Source organism: Ammospiza nelsoni, chromosome 8 (genome assembly GCF_027579445.1).
Source record: "Ammospiza nelsoni isolate bAmmNel1 chromosome 8, bAmmNel1.pri, whole genome shotgun sequence".
Classification (NCBI taxonomy): domain Eukaryota; kingdom Metazoa; phylum Chordata; class Aves; order Passeriformes; family Passerellidae; genus Ammospiza; species Ammospiza nelsoni.
In genome coordinates this window covers 32,085,846-32,101,535 of record NC_080640.1, presented here as the reverse complement: position 1 = coordinate 32,101,535, position 15,690 = coordinate 32,085,846, and the positions used below count along the sequence as shown (strand labels likewise).

General features: G+C 50.0%; 1 protein-coding gene across 1 annotated transcript in view; it reads right to left on the bottom strand.

Annotated features, from left to right (window-relative positions):
- Positions 1-606: 606 nt before the first annotated feature.
- The window catches only part of PAPSS2 (3'-phosphoadenosine 5'-phosphosulfate synthase 2), a 33,994-nt gene continuing 18,910 nt past the window's right edge, over positions 607-15,690 (bottom strand). The window contains exons 4-12 of the mRNA XM_059476851.1: positions 15,640-15,690; positions 15,261-15,379; positions 15,028-15,141; positions 14,312-14,423; positions 8,805-9,010; positions 6,858-6,993; positions 5,350-5,618; positions 3,440-3,669; positions 607-2,163 (exon numbers count right to left, since the gene is read on the bottom strand). The exon at positions 15,640-15,690 is cut by the window's right edge and continues 88 nt beyond it. Coding sequence (XP_059332834.1) covers positions 2,022-2,163; positions 3,440-3,669; positions 5,350-5,618; positions 6,858-6,993; positions 8,805-9,010; positions 14,312-14,423; positions 15,028-15,141; positions 15,261-15,379; positions 15,640-15,690 — 1,379 coding nt within the window. The 3' untranslated portion in view covers positions 607-2,021. The remainder of the gene's footprint in view (positions 2,164-3,439; positions 3,670-5,349; positions 5,619-6,857; positions 6,994-8,804; positions 9,011-14,311; positions 14,424-15,027; positions 15,142-15,260; positions 15,380-15,639) is intronic.

The window sequence follows — 15,690 nt, the reverse complement described above, 5'->3', positions numbered from 1 at the left end:
CTCTATTTTCAGGCTGTTTCCTGCTCGGTAAAACCCCAGCGCAGGCAGGTCTCAATTGACTTTAACTGAGTGTGAGGTGTGCCCTCAGGGGGTGAGTGTCACCCCGAGGGCGGGCACGGCAGCAGGACAAACCCGGGACAGCCCCTGGTCACTCCTGAGCCCTGATCTCCTGCTGGTGCCTCCAAAATCCCGGCTCTGGCTGGAGCTGCCTTTCCCTGCTGCCCAGAACTCCTCGGGAGCTGGCTGGAGAGGCACGGGGAGTCATTTCTGATTGCTCCTGGGGGCAGTTTCTGCAGCTGGAGTGCAATTCCACTTCTCCAGGAACTCTCCCACATTTTCCACTCTTGTTGCTGCTGTGGGAGACCTTGTCAAAGCACAAACCCTCTGGAAATTTCCTCCACAGGCTGAGGGTTTGGGACGTGGCTGCTTTCATCCCATGGCTCCAGAGGCTTGGCCCAGCCCTCAGCACCTGATCCTGCCTCTCTGAAGGGGGAAGAGCCCAATTCCTCTCCCACAGCTTCAGGCACAGCTGCTCAAGCACAGCACGGCCCAGGCTGAGCCAGCCTCCAGCAAAGCTCCACCCAAAAACCACCAAGTGACAGCTGCTTACACATATAAATATTTATTTGTACTAAAAGTGAGTGTTTCATAGAGTATCGAGTTCAGAATATATTAAATCATGAGATGCATCAGCTGAGGTACAAATTCCAGTCTCATGTCTTTAATAAATAGACTATAAAACCCCCAGTCCACGTGCTTCAATCAGAGGTAATCAGGACACTACTCTGGTTTAAAATGATAACACAACATCTGTGTTCTGCTGTGACCACCTGGATTCACTGGGGGGGGCAGGATTATTTCATGATGAGCAGCAATAGTGCTGTTTCACTCCTTAGAAATCCTAAATGGGAATGTCACTTTTGGGAATGTCACTTTTGGGGCCTGGCTGGGTGAGGCTGGTGCTGGTGCTCTGGCAGCTCCCACAGAGGCTGCAGCATTTGCCTTGGGGTAAAACACAGATTTCCTCCAAATGCTTTTAAAAAAGACTTTAAAAACCCTTTTTCAAGGATATTTTCCAGTTATACATGAAGGTTTAGGCAGTGTGCTCTGGGCACAGCAGAGCAGGTTGCAGCTCATGGTACTGAGCAAGAGCAGGATGGTTTTGCTGAGTGTGGATCCTGCTGGAGCTCAAACAGGAGCACGAGAAGAGAGGAACGCTGATTGTCCTTGATTGTCCATCCCGAGGGCTCCGGGGGCCTCTCTCAGCCGGTCCTCCAGACCCTCCTGGTGCTGTGACTTTGCTGTTTTGCCTTTGGGGCAGAGGGAAGGGGGAGCCCATGCTGCCACCTGGGAGGACACCTGGAAGCACAGTGCCAGCATCCCTGACTTCTCCTCGCTGTGCAGAGCTTTCTCAGGGATCTCGGGGTTTGTGGTGGCTCCCCAGCTGGGCTGTGAGTGCAGGGATGGATTCCTGTGCCAGGGATAACATGGCACATCCTCACAGGCTCCTGAACTTGGAGCAACAGGAATGCTCAGCCCAGAGGTCAAGCAGGAGGAAGGAAGGAAGGAAGCAGTGAGGAGTTGGCTCAGCCACAGGAACTGGAGGTGGTCACAGCTGATCTTAAAAAAAGTCCTTTTTATAAAAAGAGGCATTTAAAAAGATTCTGCTGTTAATTAGCAAAAACTGTCTAAGGCACAATGAGGAAAGGCACTTCTTCATTTCCGCTCCAGGCAGGGCACAGGCAGGATTTACCCTGGGCCCCTCTGCACTGGCAGCACCGTGGCACATCCTGGTGCCAGCTGGGAACAAAGGGCCCTCTCCCCATCCCTTCCACTCCATGGGGACACTCCCAGCAGCTTCAGGGCAGAAGGATCAGGCTGAAAGTATTTCTGATTGGTAAAAAACACTCTGACCCAGGTAGGAACATCCCAGGGTCATGGCAAGTGATCTGTCACAGGGAATCAATGGATCATTGCTCACTATTAATACAGGCTTTTCTAGGGAGGAGGAGGAGGAGGGGTTAATTCTTTTTCTCCAGTGACTGGTAGTAGGTGGTGAGGACTTTCCAGGCTTTGGGGGCCATGAAGCCGTCGGGGGGGTTTTCCCCTTCCCGAGCGAGCTTCCTCATGCGTGTTCCTGAGATGAAGTCAAAGTCATCGTGCCTGTGTGAAACAGAGACAGGTGACATCAGCACTGCTGGCCCACGCCACCAGGACATTGTCTGAAAAACCCTCTTTGCTCAGGATTTTTCTCCTGAGAAGCTGAGAAACCCCAGAAAAGAATGAAAACAATAATTATCTGATTGCTTTGGAATACAGCCTGAACATTATTTACCAACAGGTGAATGTCTGATTGGGTCCATGTGAATTGTTTTTAATTAATGACCAACCACAGCCAGCTGTGTTGGACTCTGAGGAGTCAGTCATGAGTTTTCATTATCATTCTTGTTAAGCCTCCTGATGTATCCTTTCTTTTTCTATAGCATAGTATTAGTATAGCATTGATATGACTATAATATAATGTAATATATTGTAATATTATATATTAACTAAATAATATATAATATATAATATATAATATATAATATATAATATATAATATATAATATATAATATATAATATATAATATATAATATATAATATATAATATTAACTAAAAACAATTTACATGGAACTGATCAAACATTCACCTGTTGGTAAACAATGTCCAGACCACATTCCAAATTATATGATATGATATGATATATGATATGATATATGATATAATAGACTATAATCTATATTAAAAACAATTCACATGGAACCAGTCAAACACTCACATGTTGCTAAACAATGTCCAGACCACATTCCAAATAATATAATGTAATGTAATATAATATAATGTAATATAATATAATGTAATATAATATTATGTAATATAATGTAATGTAATGTAATGTAATATAATGTAATGTAATATAATGTAATATAACATAATATATAATTGTAATTTAAAACAATTCACATAGAAACAATTAAACATTCACATGTTGGTAAACAATGTCCAGACCACATTCCAAATATATATCATATCAATCATATCATATCATATCATATCATATCATAATAAATCAGCCTTCTGAGAACTCGGAGTCAGATTCTCATCTCTTCCCTCCTCCTGGGGACCCTCACACACCCCAGAGGCCCGAGTCACCCCCAGGGCTCCTCATCCCAGAGGAGCTGCAGTGTCCACAACACTTCCCATCCTCCCTACATGCTCTGAGCCCCCAGCCTGTGCTGCCTGTCCTCCCTGGTGGCACCTTTAGTTCCACGTGGCACCTCTTGGTGGAACACACAGGTGCCCTTCCCAGGTTCTGCCCCATTCCTCTCCTTGGGGACTTTTCCCCGTCCCCAGAAAGCCGCGACCGCGCGCTGTGAAGAAACCGGGGCCGCCTTTACCTTTTGGGGTCGTAGAAGTCCATGGCTCTCTTGGTCTTGTTGTAGGCAGCCACTCGGAAGGGCAGGATCTCCACGGAGGTGAGCCCGGGGGCCATGCTCAGCACCTTCCCGCCGTGCGTGGGCTCGTACAGGTCCTGCCGCGTGTCGGGGTGCGGCATTCCCGCCGGGTCGCGCCCCACGATGTAGAAATTGGCCCCGGCCACCATCCGGGCCCGGCAGTGCCACTGCACCTGCGGGGAGGGGACACGGGCACTGAGCGGTGGGCACAGGGAGGGCCTGGGGCAGGTTTTTGGTGAAAAATGCGTATTTTATGTTTGGCTTTTCACAATTATTAAAATGGGTGTTGTATGTTGTGAAAAACGCCAATCGCTTGTTTGTAAAATTTTAAAAGTTTAATAGTAATAAAATGGCTGTAAGAAAAGTAATATAATTAGAGCAATAATAATTTGGACAATTTGAGACAATAGAAACAAAGAGTTACAGAGAGTAATGAATTTTATATGTGTTGTGTTAGAAAGTAATGCTGTATTAATTCTCTTAAGTGGTGCGTGAAACATAGTTTTAGGTTATAACATAATGTTAAAATAGAAACTGCTATGGAGGATACTTTTTTCCTAAAGAAAGGACTCACATTGAGATAGCAGCCACAGGACACCTGAATCTTTCAGAGAAGGAGAATTTATTGCCCTCTTATCAGAAGAAACGAACTTCTTCCCACCTTGCTCAGGATTGGAGATTAGGATTAGGATTAGCTGGAAGAAGTTGACGATGACCAGACAGAACCCTGTGTTTGAATGGAATTTATGCATCATGGATGAGGTGTATGAATATGCAACAGGCTGTTGCTTTTAAGGGTTAATCCTGTTAACATGGGTCCTTTTTTGGGCTTATTTTGCCCAGAAAGAGGCACCCAGACTGTGCATAAATCTTTGTTCTTATTGTCTCATATTGTCCTAAACTCAATTGTCCAAATTTTTATTACTCTAATTATATTGCTATTTTTATAACAGTTTATTACTATTAAACTTTTAATTTTTTTTTTAAAAAGTGATTGGCATTTTTCACACACAGGCAGGGGGAGGGAATTGGGCTGGTGAAATAGGAGTCTCCTTGAGCCAGGTCTCACTAGCCCTTGGAGATCTATTTCACATCCAAGATAGCTCAGCTACCTCAGAAGGCATAAAATCAGCAGGATGGCTTCTGTGGCAGTGTTGGGAACAAAAAAGTTTTAATAAAAGGCAAAATAACAAAACTCTTTACAGAGAAAAACTGAGCCAGGTGCCAGAGGTTCTTCTCCTGGTTAAACACCTCACAAAAAGAATTTGTTTCTTTGTTCTCTTCTTTTTCTAGTGAATTGTTCAGGTGGGACTTTTTGGCTCCTGTCCAATTGGCTATCCTTAAGTTTGAGCTGAAGCCCCCCAGATCCTATGAGGTGTCTTTTCACCCAATTGAGGAGAGAAACTTCTGGGTTTATTTCCTTTTTGGGGGGACAAAGGACAGTTTTGTCACTCCATCAACAAGGAGCACATTCCCATAGGCTGGGTCCGTTTGAATTTTCTGCGTGCCAAGGCGGTGACGCCCAGCACAGGGAAGGGGATGTTCAGCATCTGCCCCTTTCATCCCACTGATTTAGGGACACAAGGGGTTTCAAATCAATGTCCCTGCCTGCCAGAACAAGGTGATTCCTGTTTGTGTCCTTTCTCCCCAGCCTTCCACAGCCCAGGAGGGGATGGATGGGAGCAGAGTTCTCCGGGAAGATGCTGCAGCAGCAAACACAGGCAAACCACGCAGAGACCAAAAAGTGAGGCCGCAGCTCCAGCCCCTTCCTGGGGTTTTGCAGGCAGGCTGTGAGCACAGCCCCACGGACAGGCTGCCTGCCCAGCCCTGCTGAGCGGCCAAGGCCGCCTTACCTCGGTGGGGCCGGCGTAGAGCATGGGAGAGGGGAAGATGGCCACGATGGTGGACTTGGGGTCCAGGACCTGCTCCTCCAGCACGGCGGCGTGCTGCTTCATGCGCCACTCCAGGGGGACATCGTCGTCCTTGGTCCAGCCCCCCAGGGGGTGCAGCAGCAGCACGGGGTTCTTGTAGCCCCTCTCGAGGAGCTGCCGCCGCGTGTCCTGCATCAGCAGCGCGTGCCCGTTGTGCACCGGGTTGCGCAGCTGGAAGGCGAAAACGGCGTCTGCAAGGGAAAGGTGGGGGGACACGGGGGTCATTGTCACACTGTGGGCTTGCACAGGGCCAGGAGAGAGCTGGGTGTGTGCCCTGTGTGCCATGGCAGAGCTGTGTGTGCCCAGTGTGTGCCCTGTGTGCCATGGCAGAGCTGTGTGTGTGCCCTGTGTGCCATGAGAGAGCTGTGTGCCCTGTGTGCCATGACAGAGCTGTGTGTGCCCTGTCTCAGCCATGGCAGAGCTGTGTGTGCCCTGTCTCAGCCATGACAGAGCTGTGTGTGTGCCCTGTGTGCCATGGCAGAGCTCTGTGTGTGCCCTGTGTGCCATGAGAGAGCTGTGTGTGCTGTGTGTGCCCTGTGTGCCATGACAGAGCTGTGTGCCCTGTGTGCCATGGCAGAGCTGTGTGTGCCCTGTCTCAGCCATGACAGAGCTGTGTGTGTGCCCTGTGTGCCGTGACAGAGCTGTGTGTGTGCCCTGTGTGCCATGATAGAGCTTTGTGTGCCCAGTGTGTGCCCTGTGTGCCGTGACAGAGCTGTGTGTGCTTTGTCTCCACACAAACAGGACCCTGAATGTTTCACACACACATATCACCCTGCCAGGGTTATTTTCCCTGCATTCCCTTTTATTCCCTGCATTCCCTGATTTCAGCCCCATCAGCTCTCTTACAGTGTTTGCAGTGGACACTTGCACTGATGTCTTTAGTGACCTGTCACCTCCCCAAGCTCAGTGGCACCTGCAGGAGGGCCAATGCTCTTCCCCCATGTGAGGGTGGGTGTCTGACCCTTGCCATCCTGCTGGCACCACCAGCAGGAGCAACCTGGGAACATGGAAGGTGTCCCTGCCCATGGCAGGAGGTGCAATGGGATGAGCTTTAAGGTCCCTCCAACCCAAACCATTCTGGGATTCCATGGCACAGAGAGCTGGGAGGAGACAGCTGAGCTGTGCCCCAGGTGTGAAGGCCAAGAATGTCAGTGCAGAGAGGATCTGACCTGCCAGGGGGGATGTGAGCAGGATCCCAGCCCTCAGAGCAGCCCACTGGGGACACAGCCCATCACAAGCACTGCCCTGACCAAGGAGCCCTGTGCCACCTGTGCCATGCCCTGAGTCCCCTTTACTGCCCACCCTCCCTAACAGACCCATTTTGGGGGCATCCAGAAGCCACCTGGAAGTGCTGAGAGCACATCATGGATCCCACCAAGGCCTGGTGGGGCAGGAAGAGCCCTGTCACTGGTGTAACCCAGGGCACTCACCAGCATTCATTTCCCTGAACTTCTGCTTGAGAGCCAGCGGGGTCAGGCGGTACTGGTCCAGCCCATCGTTCCATTTGATCCTCTCCAGGACCTCCAGGTCTCCACCAACCAGCCAGTCTCCACTCTCCATCACCATCTGGGAATTACACACACCTTCAGTGCAAAGGGGACAGCACACTCCTCCTTCTCCCAGTCTCCTTTGAACAGTGTGAGGCTCAATCCCATTGTAGGATGACCTTCCCTTCTCTCAGATGGAAAACATCATTGCAGTGACCATGTGAACAAATGTCCTGGGCAGCAAAACCTCACCAAGTGGGGCAGCAGCCACCCAGTCCCCCCAGCTGGGTGCTGGGCTCCCCTCTGGCTGCCAGCAGTCTACAGGAAGGCACAAGACCTTGCTCCAGCTCCCCCTTTGCTTTCCTGCTGGGAACACATGGGAGGAATGAGCCTGTTGTAAGGCACACACCTGCTGCTGATGAATTAAACCAGGCATTTTAAGGGAGGGGAAAGAACTACCACAGCTGTAGCCCTTTTAGGCAGAAATCTCAAGTCACTGTGTGGAACCCAGAGCTCTCCCTTTCTGAGGGACAATGCTCCTTGTACTGCCACAGACTAAGGGGGAAGAGAGAAGCTGCAAAAACACACCAACTCTGCTGGCTGCCTGTAGGGAAAAGCCAAAAAATTCAGTCCTGCCTGCTCAGGATGGGCTGGTGGCTAAAAAAATCAGTCCTGCCTACTTGAGATGGGTTGGTGGCCAAAAAATTCAGTCCTGCCTGCTTGGGATGAGCTGGTGGCCAAAAAAAACCAGTCCTGCCTGCTTGGGATTCAAGTGGCCAAAAAATTCAGTCCTGCCTGCTTGGGATGAGCTGGGGGCCAAATAAAATCAGTCCTACATGCTTGGGATGGGCTGGTTCCCAGCAAGGAGCTGGACTGGAAGCTCAGACAGGAAACCCACTGCCCTCAAAACCTTGGCAAAGTTCATTTCTCCATCCCCTGGCCAGGTTTCAGCCCCGAGGCTGCACTTCCTGTGGCAGGGAGGGGCAAGACCCACCTGTGTTGTATTGCACTAAACAGTTACTTAGTTATTTGCACTGGGTGTTTGGTAATTGGCACTGTTCACATCATTTGTATTCTATCATCACATGGTCTTCCTCTTCTTCCCTCTTAGCCTCAGTTTTGGTTACCTCCTCCTGGTTTGCCCCTCCTCACTTGTATCACATTGCCCCCTTCCTCCCAGCTCAAAATCCCCCTGGGAGAAGACCACTCCCTCTTTTTTTCCACCTGGGGAGTCACCTGGATAACCTGGTGCTCTTCAGTTTTGGAAATAAAATTTACTGTCCCTACGTGGAGCGCCTCTTGTCCTATGTAAGATGGTGTGGGCTGGGCCCACAGCTAGCCAGATTGGAGCCAGGCACGATTCCTTACAGCTGGCACCCAAAACCTTGGAATAATTCACTTCTCCATGCCCTGGGCAGGTTTCAGCCCCGAGGCTGCGCTTCCTGTGGCAGGGAGGGGCAGGACCCACCTGTGTTGTATTGCACTAAACAGTTATTTAGTTATTTGCACTGGGTGTTTGGTAATTGGCACTGTTCACGTGATTTGGATTCTATCATCACGTGGTCTTCCTCTTCTTCCCTCTTAGCCTCAGTTTTGGTTACCTCCTCCTGGTTTGCCCCTCCTCACTTGTATCACATTGCCCCCTTCCTCCCAGCTCAAAATCCCCCTGGGAGAAGACCACTCCCTCTTTTTTCCACCTGGGGAGTCACCTGGATGACCTGGTACTCTCCAATCTAGAAAATAAAATTTACTGTCCGCACGTGGAGCGCCTCTTGTCCTATGTAAGACGGCGTGGGCTAGGCCAGGCACGATTTCTTACAGCTGGCATCCAAAACCTTGGCAGAATTCACTTCTGCATGCCCTGGGCAGGTTTCAGGGCTGAGGACCCACCTGGATGTGTGGGTGCCGGGGGCAGGTGGTGCCCCAGACGCGGGCGCAGCGCTCCTCCTTCCTGTGCGCGAAGAACTCGGGGCGGCGCAGCACGGCCACGCGGCGGCCCTGGAAGCTGAGCGCCAGCGCCTCGCTGCCCTCCAGCCGCTGCTTGTCCTCTGCTGACAGGGGCAGCACGATGGGCACGCTCAGGTTCACCACTCCATCTGCACAGAGACACAGAGAGAGAAGGGGTTCAGCACCCTGCAGCTGCTGTGTGTCCTGCACTGACAGGGGCAGCACGATGGGCACGCTCAGGTTCACCACTCCATCTGCTCAGAGACACAGAGATAAGGGGCTCAGCACCCTGCAGCTGCTGTGTGTGTCCTGCACTGACAGGGGCAGCACGATGGGCACGCTCAGGTTCACCACTCCATCTGCTCAGAGACACAGAGATAAGGGGCTCAGCACCCTGCAGCTGCTGTGTGTCCTGCACTGACAGCAGCAGCACGATGGGCACGCTCAGGTTCACCACTCCATCTGCACAGAGACACAGAGAGAGAGGGCTCAGCACTCTGCAGCTGCTGCTTGTCCTCTGCTGACAGAGGCAGCACGATGGGCACGCTCAGGTTCACCACTCCATCTGCACAGACACACAGAGATAGAGGGGCTCAGCACCCTGCAGCTGCTGTGTGTGTCCTGCACTGACAGGGGCAGCACGATGGGCACGCTCAGGTTCACCACTCCATCTGCACAGACACACAGAGGGCTCAGCACCCTGCAGTCTGCAATGTTGTGCAAGGGTCCCACGGCGTGCAGAAGCCTAAAGATAGGAAATGCCAAGTCATGGTGAATGGGCTAGAAAGACCCTTTTCTGCCTTTTGGAACCCCTGTTTATCTCTCTGTAACCCTATAGGTCACTTTCCTTTAACCCTTGCCACTGGACCATTTCTGATCCCCCTGTACCCTGTATAAAGGGCTGGTTTAGCCCAGTTCTGGTAGAAGAGCTGTCACTGGAACCCTTCTCAGAAGATCCAATAAAGACATCACTGTGGAACTCCAAACAGCCTTCTCCTCTCTCTCCTGGTGTCTGCCTGCCTAGGCAGCTAGCAAGCTGAAGGGCTGAAATCACAATGAGCTGATAATCACTAAAGAGCTGATCTCACTTAAGCTTGCTAAGGTTGCCTGTGGCTGAGAACTGCTTGGGAACTCAGACACTCAGACATTCTGTCCTGGAGAGGACTGAGCTATCCGGGCCCTTCAGCCTGCTGGGGACACCCTGAACCAAGCAAAGGCTGGTGCTTGTCCTCTGCTGACAGGGACAGCATGATGGGCACGCTCAGGTTCACCACACCATCTGCCCAGAGACACAGAAAAGGGCTCAGCACCCTGCAGCCACTATATGTCCTGTAGGATGTCCTGGCATGGCTTTATGGTCTGAATTGTATCCCCTGTTTAGCACAGAAATAGGTTTTGCACCTTTAAGATTTGTTCTGACAGCCAAAGGAGGAGAGAAGGAGCGTGGAGTTTGTTATCACAAACTGTGCTTGCTCCCTGCATCCTTCTCCTTGACTGTGTTACAGTATTTGCTGGGAATGTCCCAGGTATCATTCATGATGAATGATGAATCTGCCTCCATGTTCTTACAAGGCAATTTATTACTTTAGGGTACTATATTATATTAAATAATACTATACTATACTAAAAAATACAGAAAAGATACTTACTAAATGCTAAAAAGCTAATAATGAAAAACTCGTGACTCTCTCCAGAGTGCTGACACAACTGGCAAAAGAGTGAAAACAACTCATACCAGAATCCAATCACCTGTGCTAAACAATCTCCAAACACATTCCACATGAGCACAACACAAGAGAAGCAAATGAGATAAGAATTGTTTTCCTTTTTCTCTGAGGCTTCTCAGCTTCCCAGGAGAAAATCCTGGGCAAAGGGATTTTATCAGAGAATGTGAGTGCCACAACTGTGGTGTCTGCAGCACAGACAGACAGCAGGACAGAGCTCTCCTTTGCTTTTAGTTAGTTTCTAGCTAGCTGAGGCAGAAAATTTCACTGGACTGTGGTTTTCCTTTTCTTGGAACTGTTTGAACCTGCTCTGGGTGAACACCCACAAGAGAACCAGCAGCTCCACCTGTGGCCCACCAGGCTGGGCCTGGGGCATGGCATTTCCAGCACCAGAGGGACTGATAAGGGACTGATAGAGGACTGATAAGAGACTGAATGAGCCAAGCCACAGCCCACAGAAAGGACTTTCTGAGTTTGCCATCTCTTCAGAACAGTGAGAGGTTCTATTGTTTAATATTGATAATTTTTTGTGCTGCTGAATGCTTTGCCTGCTAAATAAACAGGTTTTTTTGCACTTTTCTCCAAGGAAATATTTTCCTGAACCAGCTTGGGGAGGGGCTGCTTGAATTTGCTTTTTAGAGGAACCCCTTTGGAGGTTTTCTCCCAAATTTGCCCTAAACCAGGACACAGGGACACCAGCAGCACCATGGGGATGCTCACAACCCTTGAAGGGGAGGGTTGAACACCCTCCTGCATGGACAAGAATTGTAAGCAGCCCTGGGAGCACAGGAAACAGAGGTTATCATGGAAAATCAGTCATTGCAGCAGTTTCCTCTGCACTGGTGATGGTGATGTTAGCAGAATATAAAAGCTCTTATCTAAGGGCCAGAGGTGTCTCCAGGATACCTGGAGCATTTCATTAGTTCCTGCACTCTCCCTTGCCCTGGTTCTTCTTTGTTAGCTGCTTGTGAAGGTGAAAAATTTAAATGTGCTGGCAAAATGCAGCCCTGGATAAATTGAAAAATTTCAACGTGTTTGGAAAATGCCTTCTCCTCCTCTGTGGGGATGGCCCCAGGCTGGTGTTCCCTGGAGCCCCCCATGCCCTGCACGCCTCCTGGGCTGCCTCTCCCACCACACTCAGTTTTAATTTGTTTTTTTTTTTTTTTTTTCTTGTTTGGGCTTTTTCCTGGCTATCTCTATATTGCTACTCCTCCTTTACATCTCTGCACTGCCCATTTTTAATCTGTTTTCTGTGTGAGTCTGTAAGTGCACACCTAGTTTCTAATTTCAGTGTTGTCCCTCAATAGCTTGAAATCATGTTGATTTTAACCCAACCCTCCAAATTTCCCAGTGTTCCACTGAGGTCCTCCTTGGATATTTGGATATTAACAATATTCCAGTGTTCATACAGGAGAATCAGTCTCTTTGATGGGTTTCCAGTCACAAACAAATCACTGATTCAATTCATTCTGATCTGACGGAAATCAGGTTGGACCCTTGAGAGTCTTAATTTGATGATTTTGGCTATGATATAGATTTTTACTTTAATTTTTATGAAAATATTTGCATTTACTTTAAATTCACAACTGGCTATCATTCATCTGCCAGGCAGCAATTTCAATGAATAATCATAATTATATTCACATGGGATCCAATCAATATCAACTTCATACATTTAAATCATATTAATAATGATCAGTCAATGAAGCCAGCACAGGAAAAAAAAATTAAAGCTGCATTATGAAACCCACAAATGCTGCTGAAAGTGAAGATCTTCAGGCTCCATTTCCAAATGCAGGATGGAGAGGTAACAAAAGATCACTCCAGTGCAGGTAATTACAAAATTACACAACTGGGATCTTTGTGCAGACTGGTCCCTGGGACATGGGGTGTGTCAGAGTTGCCTGGATCATAAATGGGCCATGGCTGTAATAATTTCATAGTAATTTCAAGGGTTTGTGGGGTTTTTTTTTTGATAAATCTCAAAAAATTATAGTCAAAAAGAATCTCAGTTGAGGTAATTTGTGCAGAGCCTGAGAACAGTTCCATACATACCAGCTCCCAAGCGCCTCTTTCCTGGGAGAACACAAACATAATTAAGATAATTAACACTCAGGGGCATGTCACAGAAACCATTTCAAGACTCAAAGCACTTAACAGCTCCTGCTGGCGTGGCCATGGTCCTACCACAGCCTCACACTGAGTGTGATCCAGCACCTCCAGTGTCACTGTCACCCCTCCTGGCAGTGTCACAGGCTGATGGTGCATTGCTGCAGGTCCATCCCCTTCCTGATGGCCCTACACAAAGCACACCACCCACCTGCTGGGGCATCCAGGAGGGATTTGAGCTTGAACAAGTGTCCCCAAAAACCCACAGGAGCTGCCCAGACCATCAGCCAGCCCAGGGCATGATGGCTCTGGGAAGCAGAGCAGGCTCAAGCCTCTCCTGGGCAGTGCCACACCAGTGAGATGGAGCCCTCCACCACTTCCCAAAGCTTCTCCAGGAGCAGATGGTGCTCTCTCTCCCACTCAGATGTCACCCTGAGCACACTGATGCTGAGTTTGGAGAGCCCTGTGGAGACAGGATCTCCAGAGGCTGCTGCCCTCTGCTACACAGAGCTCATCCCCTGCAAAGCTGCTCTCTCTCCTGGCCTTTGTCCCTGCTCCCCACAAACCCTGCTCATCCCCTGCTCCTCTACAAACCCTGAGCACCTGCCCCCAGAGCTCAGAGATGTGCTCAGGGGTGTTGGCAGGTTTGGGGGGCCACCCCAAAACCAGATCCACTCTGGGATGAGCCTGAGCACAAAGTACAGGGTTCTGGAGCTACGTGGCCATCCCAGGGCACTCTGCGACCTCCCCAGGCACAAGAGCAGCTCAAAGAGCACAGAGCAGGCTCTGATAACAGGGACATGTGCTCCTGAGTGCTGTTTGCACACTGGGCAGGAGGTGAAAGGCTATGGTGTGTCTGGGAGCAGGGCCCCCACTCACAGACACTCCCACAGTGCAAAGTGAGCAGTCCTGAGCTTTGCCTCTGTGCCCAAATCTCAGCAACAGCAGCAAATCTCTGCCCTGTGGGACCACAGGATCATCTAGAAGGCATGCAAGGCTCAAAGGGACTTGCTCACCTTTGCAGAGATCACTGCCAGCTCTACAAACCCCAGTGTGAGCACCCATGTGTAGGTGAAGTCCCAGCAACAGCATCCACAGCTGAGAAACGGGGTAGAAACATCTGTGCCCCAGTCCCAGCTGTGGATGGGCATCACCTGAGCCCTCTTTGCCTCTTCCAGGGATGAAGCACCTCTAGCAGGCTGCTAATGCAGAGATAAATCAGATTTACTCCAAGCTAACATAAATCAGATTTACTTCAAGCACCTCTAGCAGTCTGCTAATGCATAGATAAATCAGATTTACTCCCATGAAGAAGCAGGGAAATGGGGTGGGGGGCAAATCCAGCCTCTGCTCCTGTTTCCAAGGAGCAGCTGCCTTCTCCTCCCACCTCCAGCTGAGCCTGGCAGCCTCCCTCTTCCTTGGCCTTGGGTGTGCATCTCTATTTACACCCTGGTCCAGCCAAGCTCCACAAGAGCCCCACAACAACTGCTGGAAGGTTTGAGCAGCACCACAAGAGATGTCAGAGCTGTGAGCCAGGGCTGTGCCCACAGCAGGGTGACCTGGCCACCCTCAGGAGCGTGCCACAAGGCAGGACAGGAGGACACAGGGGATCCATACCGTTGAGCAGGGTGTCAAAGTGCAGCACTTGCAGGTACTCTGCCTCCCTCATGAATCCTGTCAGAGGAGTGGCCCAGCCTTCGCTCAGCACCTGCACCCACTGCAGATCCAGCTGCAAAACAAACCCAAAGGGGTCACACTCCTGTCACACTCAGAGGTTGCTTTTCCTTCCCTTCTGCTGAAACAGCATTTTCATTTTGTTTTGCTTCAAATACAGGATGTTCATAAGGGGAGAAAGACACAGAAGATTGTAGCTTGGGGCTTTTAAAGCCAGACTCACACACTTTCACAGCACAACTTAGAATCCCAGACTGGTTTGGGTTGGAAGGGACCTGAAAGGCCATCCAGTGTCACCCCTGCCATGGACAGGGACACCTTCCACTGTCCCAGGCTGCTCCAAGCCCCATCCAGCACTGCCAGGGATCCAGGGGCAGCCACAGCTGCTCTGGGCACCCTGTGCCAGGGCCCCTCAATATCCCACCAAACCCTGCCCCTCTGGCAGCTTGAACTTGTGGGGCTGTATGAACACAGCAGAGGAGACTGACACCCTGCAGCACACATGGCAGAAAATGGCTGAGGGTCAGGATCCCACCTCAGCTCACCATAAACCACAGCCACAAAAAGTCAGGGCCATCAGGAGAACACAGGCTCCTCTGGCAACATCCTCCTGGAAGCTTCCACAGCTAAATAGTGTCAGAAGCTGTGTGTGACAATACCTTAGTGATCTCCAGTGCTGGCAGCTTCTCTGCCTCAGCCCTGACACTGCTGAGTTTATCCTCAGGCACAAAGAGCTCCAGAACATCCTTGACTGAGCCCTGGGGCACGATGTTCTGAAAGACAGAGGCAGGCAGCACTTGTAACACGCTGTTTTTAAGAGGAACACCAAAAAGGCAGTGTCCCAAAGCTGGGTTCCAAAGCTGCCAGTGATGGTGACACAAAAGTGACCCACCTGTGCCTGCAGGAGGTCCACGACCTGCTGGATGCACTCAGACACTGATGTAACGTTTGTTTTCAGCACCAGCTCGGGAGCTTCGGGTTTCTCGTACTCGGAGTCAATGCCCGTGAATCCTACGGACAATTAACCCCCAAATTAAATTTGTTTAATAGAATAATCAGTGCCTTAGAGCCAAGAACACTGTACAAACAACCAGGAGGCATTCAACCATGCTGGGTACAAGTGACACTTGTGACAGTAAGATTAGGGGAACAGGATCCTTTTGTGCACCACAAAGGGCCTTTAGACACCCACCCCTATTATGGCACTGCCAGGACAAGGGATCCAAAGCTTTGGAAAGCAAAAGGCAAAATAAGATCTCATTCCTCCATACCTTTGATCTCTCCAGCTCTTGCCTTTTTGTACAGGCCCTTCACATCTCTGC